This window comes from Phaenicophaeus curvirostris, chromosome 3, assembly GCF_032191515.1.
Source record: "Phaenicophaeus curvirostris isolate KB17595 chromosome 3, BPBGC_Pcur_1.0, whole genome shotgun sequence".
NCBI classification, from domain to species: domain Eukaryota; kingdom Metazoa; phylum Chordata; class Aves; order Cuculiformes; family Cuculidae; genus Phaenicophaeus; species Phaenicophaeus curvirostris.
The window spans coordinates 74,874,680-74,888,411 of NC_091394.1; the positions used below are offsets into that span (position 1 = coordinate 74,874,680).

Below are 13,732 nucleotides of genomic sequence, written 5' to 3' on the forward strand. Positions count from 1 at the left end.
AGGTAAACCCCGAAGGCAATTTAATTCTTTCACTGATATTGTTAAGGGATAAACACATACTCATTTTATATATACACTGTAGTTGCCAGCTAAAAAATTTAATCTGCTTCAGTATTGGTCAAGGACCACTTGAAGACACCTTGGATGAAGTCACAAAAAATCAAGTGGAGTTGCCACAGATCTGGCTACCCCCCTTATAATTACACCATTAGAAAACAAATGCAAGAAGTTTAGGTCAGTTAAATGTAAACCTTAATTATTGCAGAAAAAAGATTATGAGCTTGTATTAGTGAAGCAGAAGCCTGAACTATAGCACTCGGTGGTGTTGCTCTGCCCTCTGCAGACTAGATTGTATAATGACATCTTACCCCAGAACATACTTTTAAAGCACATCTATCACAACATAACTGAAGTTGTCAGTGTGAATTAAACGTTCGCGGGCACCACATTGTATGGTGCGCTTTGACACTGCAAGGTGTCAGTAAAGCAGGTCAGGAGCATTCCTGATGGCTGTTTTCTGTGTGTTCTTACTGAGTTGACCCTAAGTCAGCAAAGTTAATGACTGCCTGAACAGCACCAACACTTGGAGTCCAAATTCAGAATGGAGAAAACACACAACAGTACTTATTGTTTCTTATGAGCTGGGCAATCTTTTGTATTAAAGGCATTTCATAACCCTTCTGACAGAGAAAACATGGTCCTACATAATTTTCATAAGGCTTCTCTTGGACAGGAACAAATCAAAAGAATATATACAACACACAACTCAGATTTCTTCCAACTTTTCATTTTATTGAAGTGTCTACATTTGAAAAATACTTTCCTCAAAGCATGTGTGTCCAGTCTGAGGCATCCTAAGTGGCCTCACAAATGCGCAGTATTTGATATTCCTTTATTCCATCCTCTTTGAGGTTGGCCTTTCTGCGGTCATTGGGTGTCACACAACAGATAAAACTGCTCAGGTCTTGTGCAAAAACAGCCTGGCAAGAAGGAAAATTTGCCTAGGCAGGTCCCAGTACAGTCCCAGTACAGTCCCTCTCCTATTGTGTGACATGTGCTAGTTACATGACCCAAAGACTTACATGTCAGGAAACAAGATAAATGAGTCTTTCAACAAGTGGAAGCTTCCAGGGTCTAGCATTTTGCAGAATAACTTTGGTACAAAAATGAAATGTGTGTTCAGAAAAATAAAATCTCTAATCAGCTTTATACAGTGCAGAGCTTGCAATATGTAATGGTATTATACTTGTGCAAGTTAAATTTTACGCTTCTGAGCTATATTTGGTGGCTGGGCTGGGTACTCTTCATAGTTTGCAGGTAAAATAAGCAAAATAGTTGGAACAGCACATTAAAATTTCATAAAGAAGAGCTCTCAAAACATACTATGTATATAATTCCTATCCAGAAGTACTGTAAGAACATAGATGTTTTAAAAGTTGCTATGACATTAAACCACCAATTACATTTCCAAGGGAATGCTTTTGCATGGATTCTCATTTTGTCATCCTCCACTGCTTTTGTTTTGTTGAGGGATCTGCTACAGACTAATGCTGCAGGCTAGAAAATTGCCAGGCATAACACCCAACTGAAATGAAAGTCTCAAGTCACCTTGCCCATTTCACAAACAGAAATGGTGTTATTACTTACAAAGCAAAAAGAAAAAACCTGGAGGAAAACAGTGGTCACATTTATATCTAGCAAAACTGTTCTCCAGTACTCCCATTTGACAACAGCTGAATGGCATTCTTAAACAAAATTCTTTGCATAACCCCTGCTATCTCAGATAACCAATACGGAAGTATCACTTAGGGTCTGGGCTGTAGCTTGAAAACCTTGTGCAATCTTACAATGCCTTCATCAAACGAACTTTCAAGCTCCAATTTTACCTTTCTTTAAATTCTCTTCATTGGAGGACTTAGAAGTGGTTTGTAACATGTAACTGACGAAAGCAAAGGAAGGCAAATCACATACTTAATACCACTTCTCTTTCCAACACAAGAATTACATTTCATGAAATAGTAACTATTCTCAGATCTAGAAATGTGCTAAATTCTGTAATGAAAACCAATACAATAAGCACTATTTCTGCACAATTAAAACGTCACTTGGACAAAGAACTGTCATATCCCACTCTTCTTCTTACCAAGGTGAAACCCAAGTAACTACACTTGATCATTGCACAGTAATCTACAGGTTTCCACATCCATTTGCCTGTTAAGATTGCCTTCTAACATTTTTAGCGCTTCGAGTGTGATTCTACTGGCATTAGTAATACAACTGCCTGACAATGATCTCTATCCATAAAGAGAACTCTCTACAACTTTCCAGGCTAAGAGAAGACTGAGGGATGAGGTGACCTCAGGCAAACACTAACTCGTGTTGTCAGTAGATGCTGGTGTTAATCCTTTATACTTCTCCTACACTCTTAGTCTTTTTGTCTCAATTCCTTCCTAGACTCCACTTTTAAAGTTCTGCAGGCTGCCTTCTTGTCATAAAAATCACTAGAACGGATGTCTTGAACTTTTGCTTCTGCATGGTCTGCTTCCCACACTTACTAGTGCAAACTGTTCCAGAGAGGGTGACTATTTCTGTTGTTTTTCTTGAAACAGGGTACAGAAGACACGCTCCTTTTCCAAGTCACATTAGACTTGGTCTCATGGAGCAAGATGAGTGCTAGGATTTTCCCTGTTTCTTGCACGTTGCAAGCCTAACTTGTTCCCTATAGCGTGGCACAAGTTCCAGTGCAAATCTAGGCCAAAAGACCCTCCTGTGGTGCTAGCTGGTCATAAGTTTCAAATGGCCTTGGAACAAACAAGCCAAGGCACCTCAGCACTTCTTGAAACACATTCTTCATCTTCAAGAAGAATGGAAAGTAGGTTTATTCTTCTCTAGAGTTTGTTAATAAATTATGTACTACTGCTGGGTTCTTCTTTTGCCATTAACACTGATGTTCTCTGGGAACAGAAATCGTCCAGGCCCGCCTCAAGAAAACCCAGGAACTGCATACAGTCCACATGGGGACTTCCTCTTTACAAAGGACAGAAAGGCAAGCAGACCTCTTCCAGTAGCTGACTGAGCATTAATCAGCCAGTCTCTGGGTCTCTCTGTCTCCTAAACCTGCAGTTCTAGACACTAGTAGTTGAAACTTCAGCCTGAGACAGTAACTGCACTGAAAGCAATACATGACTCTAAACATGGCTATAACATTAAGCTAAGTAGTACCTCTCTGAAGCCAACTCACCTCTGAACCTACAAGCAAGGCTGCATGTGGCACTGGAACATGCACTCTTGGGCACTGAAGCATTGCATGTGTAAGCACAGCCAGGCCTCGCAGGCACACTGCTGCCTCCCTGCAAGTTCTGAAAAAAAAACCCCACTCACAGAGGAGGAAGGTGAGCAGGATGCTGAGCACGTTACGTCTCCCATCACTACTGGTATCTGCTCTTTCAGAGGGGTACAGGCAAAGGAACGGATTTGAGAGATGACCTATACAAGGAAGACTATGCAATTGTTTTGGAAAAGCTCAGAAAAAGACCAGATTGACAAGGTACAGAGCAGGGCCATAAGCAAAACTCCACAAAAAAATAAATGGCTCTGTATGGGATTGCACAAAGTAAGTACATACTGCACAGCAAAAATACTGACAGACTTCCCATTTTGAGACACTTTTCAATGTAGTAATTGCCAGGACTGGTAATCCCTTCCTTCCCCTCTGCCCACCTAAACCCCAAATCCATCTCCTGTGTTATTTATACATAATGAAAAGAAAGAGCTCATAAACTGTAGTGACATTAACTGTAATGAAGACAATTCACCAAGTAACATGATACTTGAAGTAGTTTTACAATGTTACTGAGGAAGGGACTGTGTTGAAACAGGACAGTATATGTAGTATTTTGAAGTGAAGCTGAAGCGAAAACTAAGTGAAGCTGAAAAAAAAAAATGCAGATTTGAACATCAGTAGGGATATATATTTTTTCACTCTTAGAAGCTTGTGCCTTTTTTCCCCCTGAAAATATTGATAGAGAGTTTTATACTCTTTAAAATTGCAGTGAAAGCTGACGGGAAGTCCGAGGAATTCACTGTGGCAAAAGTCTTTAGTCAGCAGAACGTGCTTTGAAGAAAGAAGTAGGAACTGGAAGGAAATTTCCAGCACCTGCAGTTTTTGGCTGCTGGCGGGTAAAAGAAAGTAAAGTTTTGGGGTGTGCTGAAACCTTTGCAGTAATTTTTTAAGAGGTCTCCAACCACTTGCTCATTAACAGCTATGAGCAAAGCAGAAAAGCAGTATTAATTTCTGTGCAGAAATTCATATGCTCGTGTGTCATGGCTGCATCCCAACCCACCATTTTGAGCCCAAGATTTTGCAGACATGGGAAATGAGGCTCTCTGCTAGATATGATGAACAGTCTGAAGGTGCTTTGCTCCATGCCTAGATCTGTCCATTTCCTCTTCCTCTCTTTAACACTACTGAGTATGAGCTTTAACCTCATTTAGCTTCCAGAAAGCTTCCAAATTGGTTGTTTGCTCTAATAATTCCGCCCCCCCCCCGCCCAATACTGCTTCCAACACAGTTAAACTGAAAAAAACCCTTTCAGGTTGAAGACTGGGTGTTATAAGCTGTTTCTAAATGTAAATACTCTGGTTTCCACGTTGTCAGAAAACTGTGGGAAAAACTGAGTTCATGACCTGTTTCTACACAAGTAGGTACCACACACAAAAGGATTTCATTCTGCATGTTTACCACAAACCCACCGAAGCTGCTGGTCTGTTTGGAGGTCAGTTAATTCATCGATGGATCTCCAGCTGCACTGACAAGCATATGCTCGTGCTCCTTTCTTCTTTATCATCTTCGCTCTTAGTTTACTGAACTCAGGCATGTTATTCCTGCCAATCAAGTGAATTTATTTTATGATAATGCTTTGTTTTTTTTAAAGAAGATTCATTATTCACAAATTCATTTCAATTCAGAAAAGCTCTTAACATTTCTGAGCACCACTGTTATGAAGGAATTCAAGGATATGTTTAAATTCTGTTTTGAACACAATCCTTTCCTGAGAGCAGCCTCGGTGCACAGTTGCTGTAATCTCAGATCAACTGGAGATTTGATGTTTTCTGTAAGCAATGTTCTCTGTTTGGTTTAGAGACCCTGTGTTAGCCTCCAGAGGAAGAGTTGAAAATAAAACTGGGTAGAGTTAATTCTCCTGGTAAGAAATTATCGAAAAATGTATTAATCTTACCAGACTTATTGTAAAAGTCTCTATGCAGAATGGATACAATGAGAGAGTTAAGCTTTTCATCAGAAACTATTACTCAGGATTGTTGTTAAAGTGACTGAAATTAAATGACCATAAAAAGAATGTACATCAAACCACAAATAACTCCTGTGGAAGCATCAATCATAACAAATGAAAAATCAGTATGGCTGTTACAAAAACAAGTTGTTTCAAAAAACAAGTGAAAATTTAGCATTTTAACTATTACTGCTCTCACGACCTCCTCCTGGCCACCAATTACTGGCCACTGAGTTGTGCAAAAAACCCCACCAACAAACCCAGCTAAATAAAGAAAACCCAAAACAAACACCAAAGGAAGACTTTCTAGAAAAATAGGTCAGACATCTACTGGAAGGCAAACATTTCATTTTCAAGTTTGCTTTTTAAAATTCAGATTAGCCAAAATAAATAGCTAAATGTTTTTCTAAAGATTACAGATTTTAATAAATGTTACAAGTAATGCCTTTCATGTCCTTTTAAAAAAAACCACATTAATTTCAAGACCTCAGGAGCAGAATAATGGAGATTCTGAGTAAATAAAAGAATCATAGTTTTATTTAATCTCTGCAGCCACCAAATTCACCCCAGGAGACTTTAAATAATGGGAAAGTAAGATCTGCATTCAAAGAGAAATAGAAGTTTTGAAACTGGAATCCATATTTGATGTCTGTATTACGAGCAGGCTTACTACACTACCCTTCACTAAGCCTTTGCATTAAATACAATTTTAGAGAAACCTGAAGTAAGAGCTCTTTAAGTCGTAAAACAAAATTTGAAATAATTAAAAAGGCAGCACAATGTAACAAGAAACAAAAATCCCACCCCTCCATTTGATTAAAAATAATTGTGTTAAGAAAGCAAACTATTTGATTTTCACTGAATATGACAGAGTAATACTGGAAAAAAAGAAAATCTAACTCGAAACAATTACAGTCTGTACGACTGAAGGTGTGGTGAGAAGTATATGCTGAACAGTCTGCATTCATTTTGTAAGCATTCTGCAATGGACACCAGAGGCCAACTCATCACACAGGTTACCTGCTTATTTCAGCAGTAAAGTTGCCTTTTGATTCATGAAACTTGAATTATTTTTAAAAGCAGAGAAGGAGAATGATGTGGAAAGAAATGAAAAGGCATTAGGAAAAAATTTTTCATGGAAAGGGTCATTGGGCACTGGAACAGGCTGCCCAGGGAGGAGGTTGAGTCACCTTCCCTGGAGGTGTTTAAGGGATGGGTGGACGAGGTGCTGAGGGACATGGTTTAGTGACTGATGGGAATGGTTGGACTCGACGATCCTGTGGGTCTTTTCCAACCTGGTGATTCTATGATTCTATGAAAAAAGATTATGGGAGGCAATGAATCCCTCTTCCTGCAGGATTTTCCACCTGATCACTGTACAGATTGCACATATTCTCCTTTTTAGGAGGAAAGATCTGCTGTGGATTTTTCATGTCTTTTGTTCCTATCATGTCCCAAAGCACAGTGACACAATACTAATATCAAAGCCACCTCAGACATACCTGAAAAAAAGATAATCACAGGACTGATCCCAGATGTAGTCATTGAAAAGTGACACACGGAAGTCGCAAGCAGTACAACGCAGTTGATCACATGTTCTGGTCAAAAGAGAACAGGAAGCTCTAAGATCTTACTAACATCAGAAAAACTACACAGATCACAATGGTTTCAAAGTACAGTGCTCACTCAGAAATACTAGAAGTGAGGTTACCCTGTAATCTTAACTTTTTATATCTCTGGCCCATTCATTATGGTATGTATTTCAACTACATGACCACGTATTATTTTTATTGGTTCTGAAACTCACTGGACGCATAAAATAAACTGATACTCTCTTGATATATTTTCTTTAGTACTCCTCATTTGCTACGACACCTGACCAGCATCCAAATACACATTAAGTGTATAACTACTCCGTACAAAAAATCCCACATGGAAATGTAATAATGTTCTATAGGATGTTGCGGATAGATCTTTAAAACACCTCTCCTACTAAGCTCCTTTGCAGTTGCAAAGCACTCTGGCTATTTTCAGTTCAGGCTCTGGGATTATTTAAACCAGCTCACTGATTTAAGTGACATAAATGGCATCACACAGAAAGCTGAAGAGATGCAGGGAAAAATAACAATATCCTAGAGCAGCAATTTCCTTAACTACATGTTTTGGATTTTTGGAGTCTCATGTCTCATTAGCATGCATCTTTTAATCCCTCAAACAGACAAAAAGATCTAGTGGTCGACAACAGAGGACTGGAAGGGATCAGCTGACTTCAGCTGCACTTCCAGGCAGCGACACATTTAGATGAATATAAGGCTGTTCTGTCCAGTTCAAACACAGAACTCTGTGCCACCAGAGAAACACAGTTGTGATTAAAAACAATGATACAGCCAGTAGAACTTTTTTCTTCACATTTCCTACCTTTTTGAAATATTTGTTCCTATGCCAGATGGTGAAGAGCTTCCACCCAGGTACACTGTACAGCATCTATACAGATTTCATTGCAAAATATTAAATTATAACAAAACATTTTGAGAAGGTAGTACAATGTTTCTCCTAGTTTAGCAGCATAGTATTTCTAAAATATTATTTATTAAATATAGGCAAACCATCCAAAAGCTTACCAATAATAGAATTTTAAAATTTCCATTACCAAAGAGTTCAAAGAAAAACTGTATGACAATGTCTCTCTCTACCAAATACGTACAGACTACATAGTGCAGCTTTTGATAAATGCTTATGTCCGTAAGACAAATGAAGCTGTTCGTAATTTAAATAAAAAATAAATTTATAATAAATAATTTTGACCACATGAAAGCATAACAGTAATTATTCAAAATTATCTTTCTGTTTATATTTTCTTTTTCCTTTAAAAAGGATGTTTATCTAATGCTCAGTTCCTTTCTTAGTTAAAGTAAACACAGACTAACCAGTAGCAATATTATTTGGCTGACAAATAGCTATAATGAAGCTATGTTCAACAAGCCAAAATATTTTTCACTCACCTTTTGCTGTGAGCCTGTACAACACTACTACTGCTTTTAGGTGTGAGACTTGTGGAGTTAGATTTCGATTTCTATTTAAAAAGCAATCAGAGAATAAAAGGCAACATTACAACAAGGTAAAAATCTTCTGTTTTACTTAATAAGCAGGAGCTGCAAAATCTCAGTCACAGAACAAGAGGACTAAGAATTTGGGAATTTTCTTGCTCAGGTTTCTGTGAGGTTCTTTGAAACCAAAGCTGCTGAAGTAACAGATAAATGAGGAATGACGCTTCTCCTCCCATACTCAATTCCCCATTCTGCCTGAAGGAATTCAACACCACACGATCACTTTGACTTTAAAATCAAGACTTAGTGTTTCATGCCCTCTTTTTAATAAAAAAACCCCAGTTTTAATTTAGGCGCCTTCTCCCTCAGTGCTTCTGAGCTTTTATTTTGCTGAAAACGCAACAAGGACTTAGATTATTCAAAATGATAAAATATCTCTGTAAAGTTTTTTTATCTGCTGCACACAAACCAGGTTATTCGAATTCTAGACTGTTAGAATTCCAGAATCTAATCGAGAAGTTCTAGAGATATCAAATGATAAAATTATGCAGATGTATTGACATAATTCTCTCTCACTCAGACATACATCTTGTGGTATTCAAATAGGTTTTGTTGGTTCAGATTTAGCCACTCTGTAAGAAATCAAAGACAAACAAAGCTAAACCAACGCCACTCGTGAAAATAAGAGAATCTGCACAGGGGGTTATGAAGTATAAATAACACAATTTTCTATTGCTGATACCTAAATGAATATCTACTTTCAATGCCTTCTATCACTCTGATTGTCTTGACAATGTAAATTTGTGGCTTCATCTTTATCTCCTGCTGTTGGAAGGGACCCCTTGAGATCATCTAGACCAACTACCCTGTTCAAAGCAGGGTCAGCTTCAGCAGCTTGACCAGGACTGTGTCCAGCTGGGTTTTGAAAATCTCCTTTACTTCTTGTGAGGGTGGTCAAACACTACTTAGAGAAGCTGTAGATTCTCCATCCTTGGACATGTTCAAAAGCCATCTGGACATGGTTCTGGGCAATCAGCTCCAGGTAGCCCTGCTTGAGTGGTTGGACCAGATGACCTCCAGACATCCCTACCAACTTCAACTATTCTGTGATTCTGGACATTTGACACTATGTTCTGTCTTGAACTAGCATTTCCTTTACTTTCCTGTTACTGCCTGGGTAAGACTATCTCTTAACATCTCTGCTGTTCCTCGCTATAGGATTGTTGCATTTTCCCTTCTCCTTTATCTTCCAAGTTTATCCTCCAGCTTATTTTAGTTAATTTCTTCCTCTAAAACAGTTTTACTTTATGGTGCTTTTCTTTCCATCACTGAATCTCATCCGTTCAGCGTTTCTCCAGATTCGTACTCACCAGAGGTATTTTGGTAAAGCTGCTGTCATTACAGATTTCATCAATAATGCTGTCTATATCTTCTTCACAGTTGCTAGCACTCATTAATAGTTTAGCTGATCTGAAAAACAAACAAATCAGCCTTCATTTTATATCATGACCAGAGCAGTTCTAAGAATTGCAAGTTAAAATATAAAATTAGCTACAGCCTTTTTCCCTCCAATATTTCTGTAGCTATCTGAGGTAGGCCATCCAAAACATGACTGGACAGATGTAAACTGCAGAATGATGCCTTTCAGTCCTTATTGAACTGTCCCATCATAGGTCTTATTGTCACTTGGTTCTCTAATTCCCTACCACTTCCAATCCTAAATGAAACTATGATTGTTGTTCTGGTTTGAGTTAAAGTAGGATCAGTTTCTAACTTCAGCTGTCTCTTCATTTTCTGAAAGCAAATTGCATGTTTTTCAGACAGTTTCTCTCTAGAAGTGAAAACATGGGGCATTGTTACGCAGAAAGTTCAATGCTTATACTTAATCCTATAGTAACCAAGGCCATCCTCGAGCTGGTGAAAAAAGGCCGCACCTGCAGGAAGGGGCAGACAGAATAGGTGACCCCAAACCGAACAACGGAGTGTTTCATCCCATAAACATCATACTTGATATAAAACTGAGAGATCACAAGGGTCTCACATTATTCTGTGATGGCTGTTGTTCAGTGAGGACCTCATCTGCCTGGTTGCTCCTGATCTTGGATCTGTGTGTTCCTGAATTCAGTTCCTGAGTCCAGCTCCCTCCTAGCCATGCACCTTTTCCCTCAGTCTGCTCTGCAGTATTTGTGGTGACATACAGTCATTGAGAGGGGAGGGCACTACTTCATATATTTCTATATATTTTATTACTTTCTAATTATTTTATTCACTATTATTATTATTTCATTAAAGCTGGAGTTTTAGTTTCCCACCTGCAAGTGTTTTTCCTGTCATTTTCCGATCCCCTTTCCCTGGGGAGACAGAGGGAGGGATTTTGGAATCCAACTGCTCAGTTTTAGCTGCTGAAATAAGCTGTGTCGGGGTTAAACCATGACAATCATATAACCCACGCTGCACTTACTGAGCAAGACATTGGACAGCCCCGATTTTCCACACTAATCTTCAGCAGCAGTAATATAAAAAGGTCAGAGGGAGCTCTCTCCTCACGCTATACAACCGCAGGAGTTCAGAAAGAGTTCCTGCCAAAACATATCTATTTAGAAAGATCACCTGCACTTTGCTTTCACTCAAGTCAAGAGTTCTGTCACTCAAGTTTGGTGTTTGCCAGCTCTTTGTCAAAGAAAGGGAGGCCTCTATTACTGCTGCATCAATCAAGAAGAAAATCTGCTCCTGAGAAAGAGGAAAACTATGATTTTTTTAAACATACGGTAATTAGATTGACTAAATTTAGGTGCTCATCTAACCATTATGCAAACAACGGGCAAGTTCAGTAATGTGGCCAAAGTGGTGGGTCTTGCTGGTCTTGTATGAGTCATTTGGCTCTTCAAGATCCTTGCCTGGGACTCTGAAATACCTGTGCTCAGCAGCCCACCTGTGGAGACATCAGGCGAAGCCCCTCTGGTTCACAGGCCTGCCTTCCAAGTGGAGTCTGAGACCTCTGTGAGGGCTGGGATAGAAAGCTGAGGGCAAGCAAAGACCCCTGTGAGGTTTGGGATGGAAAGCTGGGGATAGGCAAAGACCCTTGTGAGGACTGGGATGGAAAGGAACACTTTCCACTGGATCAGGTTGCTCAAAGTCCCATCCAACCTGGCCTTGAACACTTACAGGGATGGGGGATCCACAACTTCCCTGGGAAACCTGTTCCAGTGCCTCACCACTCTCATCATGAACAATTTCTAAGTTAAGTGCTTACTGTAGAAGGTTTGGGTAACAGGAGAGATGTGAACAGAGTACATAAGTGACTGAAGCATCAACAGAATAAAATGTTTGATAATACCACTGCTAAAGTTCTTACTGCCATATGGTTTGGGTTGGAAGGGACCTTAAAGATCATCCAGTACCCACCCCTCTGCCAAGGGCAGGGACACCTCCCACCAGGCCAGGCTGCTCAGGGCCCCATCCAGCCTGGCCTTGAACACTGCGAGGAAAGAGGCATTCACGCTTTTGCTGGACAACCTGCGCCAGTACCTCACCACCCTCATTGTGAAAAAATTCTTTCTAATGTCTAATCTAAATCTTTCCCCTTCCAATTTAAAGCCATTCCCCCAGTGCAATATGTGGAATATTTCAAAGTGGAATATTCTGATTTAAGCTAAAGTATAGTTAAGTTTTGTCTAAACTGTTTGTCCTTGAAGATGATAACATGTTCTGTTCAGTAAGATCTGTGCTGAACAGATGTCTCTTCTTCTGTAATCACCTCTGTTTGGAATCCTCAGTAATCCGAAAGGCAAGGTCAAGCAGAGAGCTGGAGTCAACTCCAAATTAACATGAGTTTTGACCGTCGTGAAGTTTCATAACATTAAAATTAGGTCTTGGAAAGTAATAGAATACATGTAAGATTTCTGAGAAAATGTATACGTACGCATGTAAGTAGGAAATATATTCTGTAACCAGCCTTTGTCTCACTGCACGATTGAAGGAGATCACTCCTGCATGTTGCCTAGGCCTGATAAAGGATAGTTGCTTTCTAAAACTCCAAAAATGAGTCGTCAAGTTTTATTTGCCAGTATTTTCGGAATCGCTGCTAGTCTTGTCACTGCATGCCCTTGTAAAAAGCTGTTCCCCAGCTTTTCTGTAGCCTCTTCAGGTGCTGGAAATGTCCTATAAGGTCTCCTTGGAGCCTTCTCTTGTCTAGGCTGAACAACCCCAACTCTCTCAGCCTGTCCTCGTAGGAGAGGTGCTCCAGCCCTCTGATCACCCCTGTATCCTGCAGGATTTACAAACTGCAGGATGCTTTGGGCACCACGGCGTGGGTTACATTGCCAAGTGACCCTGGTCCCAGCTCACGTGTGGGTCAGTGCCGCTTTCAGCTGGGACATAGCGGCTCGGGCGTTTCAGAGGAGGGCACGCAGGGGTGACCGATGACAAAAAAAACCTTTTTATTTGACAGGCTGAGAGATTTGCGGTTGTTCAGTCTGGAGAAGAGAAGGCTCTGGGAAGACCTCATAACGGCCTTCCAGCACCTGATGGGGCTACAAGAAAGCTGAGGAGGGACTTACAAAGGCTTGTAGTGACAGGACTAGGGGTATAAACTGGAGAGGGGCAGACTTAGAGCAGACATAAGGAGGAATTTCTTCACTATGAGGGTGGTAAGACACTGGCACGGGTTTCCCAGGGAAGCTGTGGCTGCCCCATCCCTGCGGGTGTTCAAGGCCAGGCCGGATGGGGCCTTGGGCAGCGTGATGGAGTGAGAGGTGTCCCTGCCCACGGCACGGGGGTGGGTACTGGGTGATCCTTGGGTCCCTCCTGAGCCGAACCGCTCTCTGACTCGCCGTTCCCGACCCTCAGGGTCCCTCCCCGCCGCTCACCTGCCCTCCTCGGCCGTCCCGTCCTTCTTCTCCCCGCGGAGCAGCCGCTCCGCTTCCTCCAGCAGCCGCTCCAGATCGTCCGCCATATTGGCGGAAGCGGGGGGAGTGAAAAAAACAAAAACACCATCGTCTCGTAGTCGGCAGGATTCGAACCTGCGCGGGGAGACCCCAATGGATTTCTAGTCCATCGCCTTAACCACTCGGCCACGACTACGCATGGTGCTAGGTTTCTCTCCACCAGTCTAGGACTCAGCGACCGGGCGATGCTGGGCCGAGCCGAACCCAGCCGAGCCGAACAACCCTGCTCCACTGAGCCGTACTGAGCTGATCTGAGCCTGAAAGGCGGTTGTGGAGAGCAGGGAGCTGGCCTCTTCTCCCAAGTGACAGGGGACAGGTCAAGAGGGAATGGCCTCAAGCTCTGCCAGGGGAGGTTCAGGCTTGACATCAGGAAAAAATATTTCACAGAAAGGGTCATTGGGCACTGGAACAGGCTGCCCAGGGATTCACCCTCCCTGGAGGTGTTTAA

General features: G+C 41.1%; 1 protein-coding gene and 1 non-coding gene across 6 annotated transcripts; both read right to left on the reverse strand.

Moving 5' to 3' along the window:
* Positions 1–771: 771 nt before the first annotated feature.
* On the reverse strand, positions 772–13,294 carry CFAP418 (cilia and flagella associated protein 418). Of its 5 annotated transcripts, none has more exons than XM_069854384.1 (7): positions 13,207–13,294; positions 9,709–9,808; positions 8,294–8,364; positions 7,710–7,775; positions 6,794–6,889; positions 4,753–4,884; positions 772–980 (listed from the first exon to the last, which is right to left on the reverse strand). In XM_069854384.1, exons 1-7 carry the CDS (start codon positions 13,290–13,292, stop codon positions 959–961), a joined length of 573 nt encoding a protein of 190 aa, XP_069710485.1. In that variant the 5' UTR covers positions 13,293–13,294; the 3' UTR covers positions 772–958. The 5 variants fall into 5 exon arrangements, with proteins under 5 accessions (XP_069710485.1, XP_069710486.1, XP_069710483.1 ...); XM_069854385.1 differs by having other exon boundaries at positions 772–3,929; XM_069854382.1 differs by lacking the exon at positions 772–980 and adding an exon at positions 3,939–4,661.
* A 44-nt stretch (positions 13,295–13,338) lies between these two features.
* TRNAS-AGA (transfer RNA serine (anticodon AGA)) lies at positions 13,339–13,420 on the reverse strand. The gene has a single exon. It is a non-coding gene; the product is annotated as a tRNA-Ser (tRNA).
* Between the last annotated feature and the right edge of the window lie 312 nt (positions 13,421–13,732).

Bases quoted from the DNA above. Each gene is read 5' to 3' on its own strand.
- CFAP418 (XM_069854382.1), bottom strand. From the start codon at position 13,292: ATGGCGGACGATCTGGAGCGGCTGCTGGAGGAAGCGGAGCGGCTGCTC. The intron at 9,809-13,206 runs GTGAGCGGCGGG...TTTGTTTTTCAG, and splicing joins GGGACGGCCGAGGAGGGCAG to ATCAGCTAAACTATTAATGA. The intron at 4,662-4,752 runs GTGGGTTTGTGG...TTTTTCCCACAG, and splicing joins CAAACAGACCAGCAGCTTCG to TTTTCTGACAACGTGGAAAC.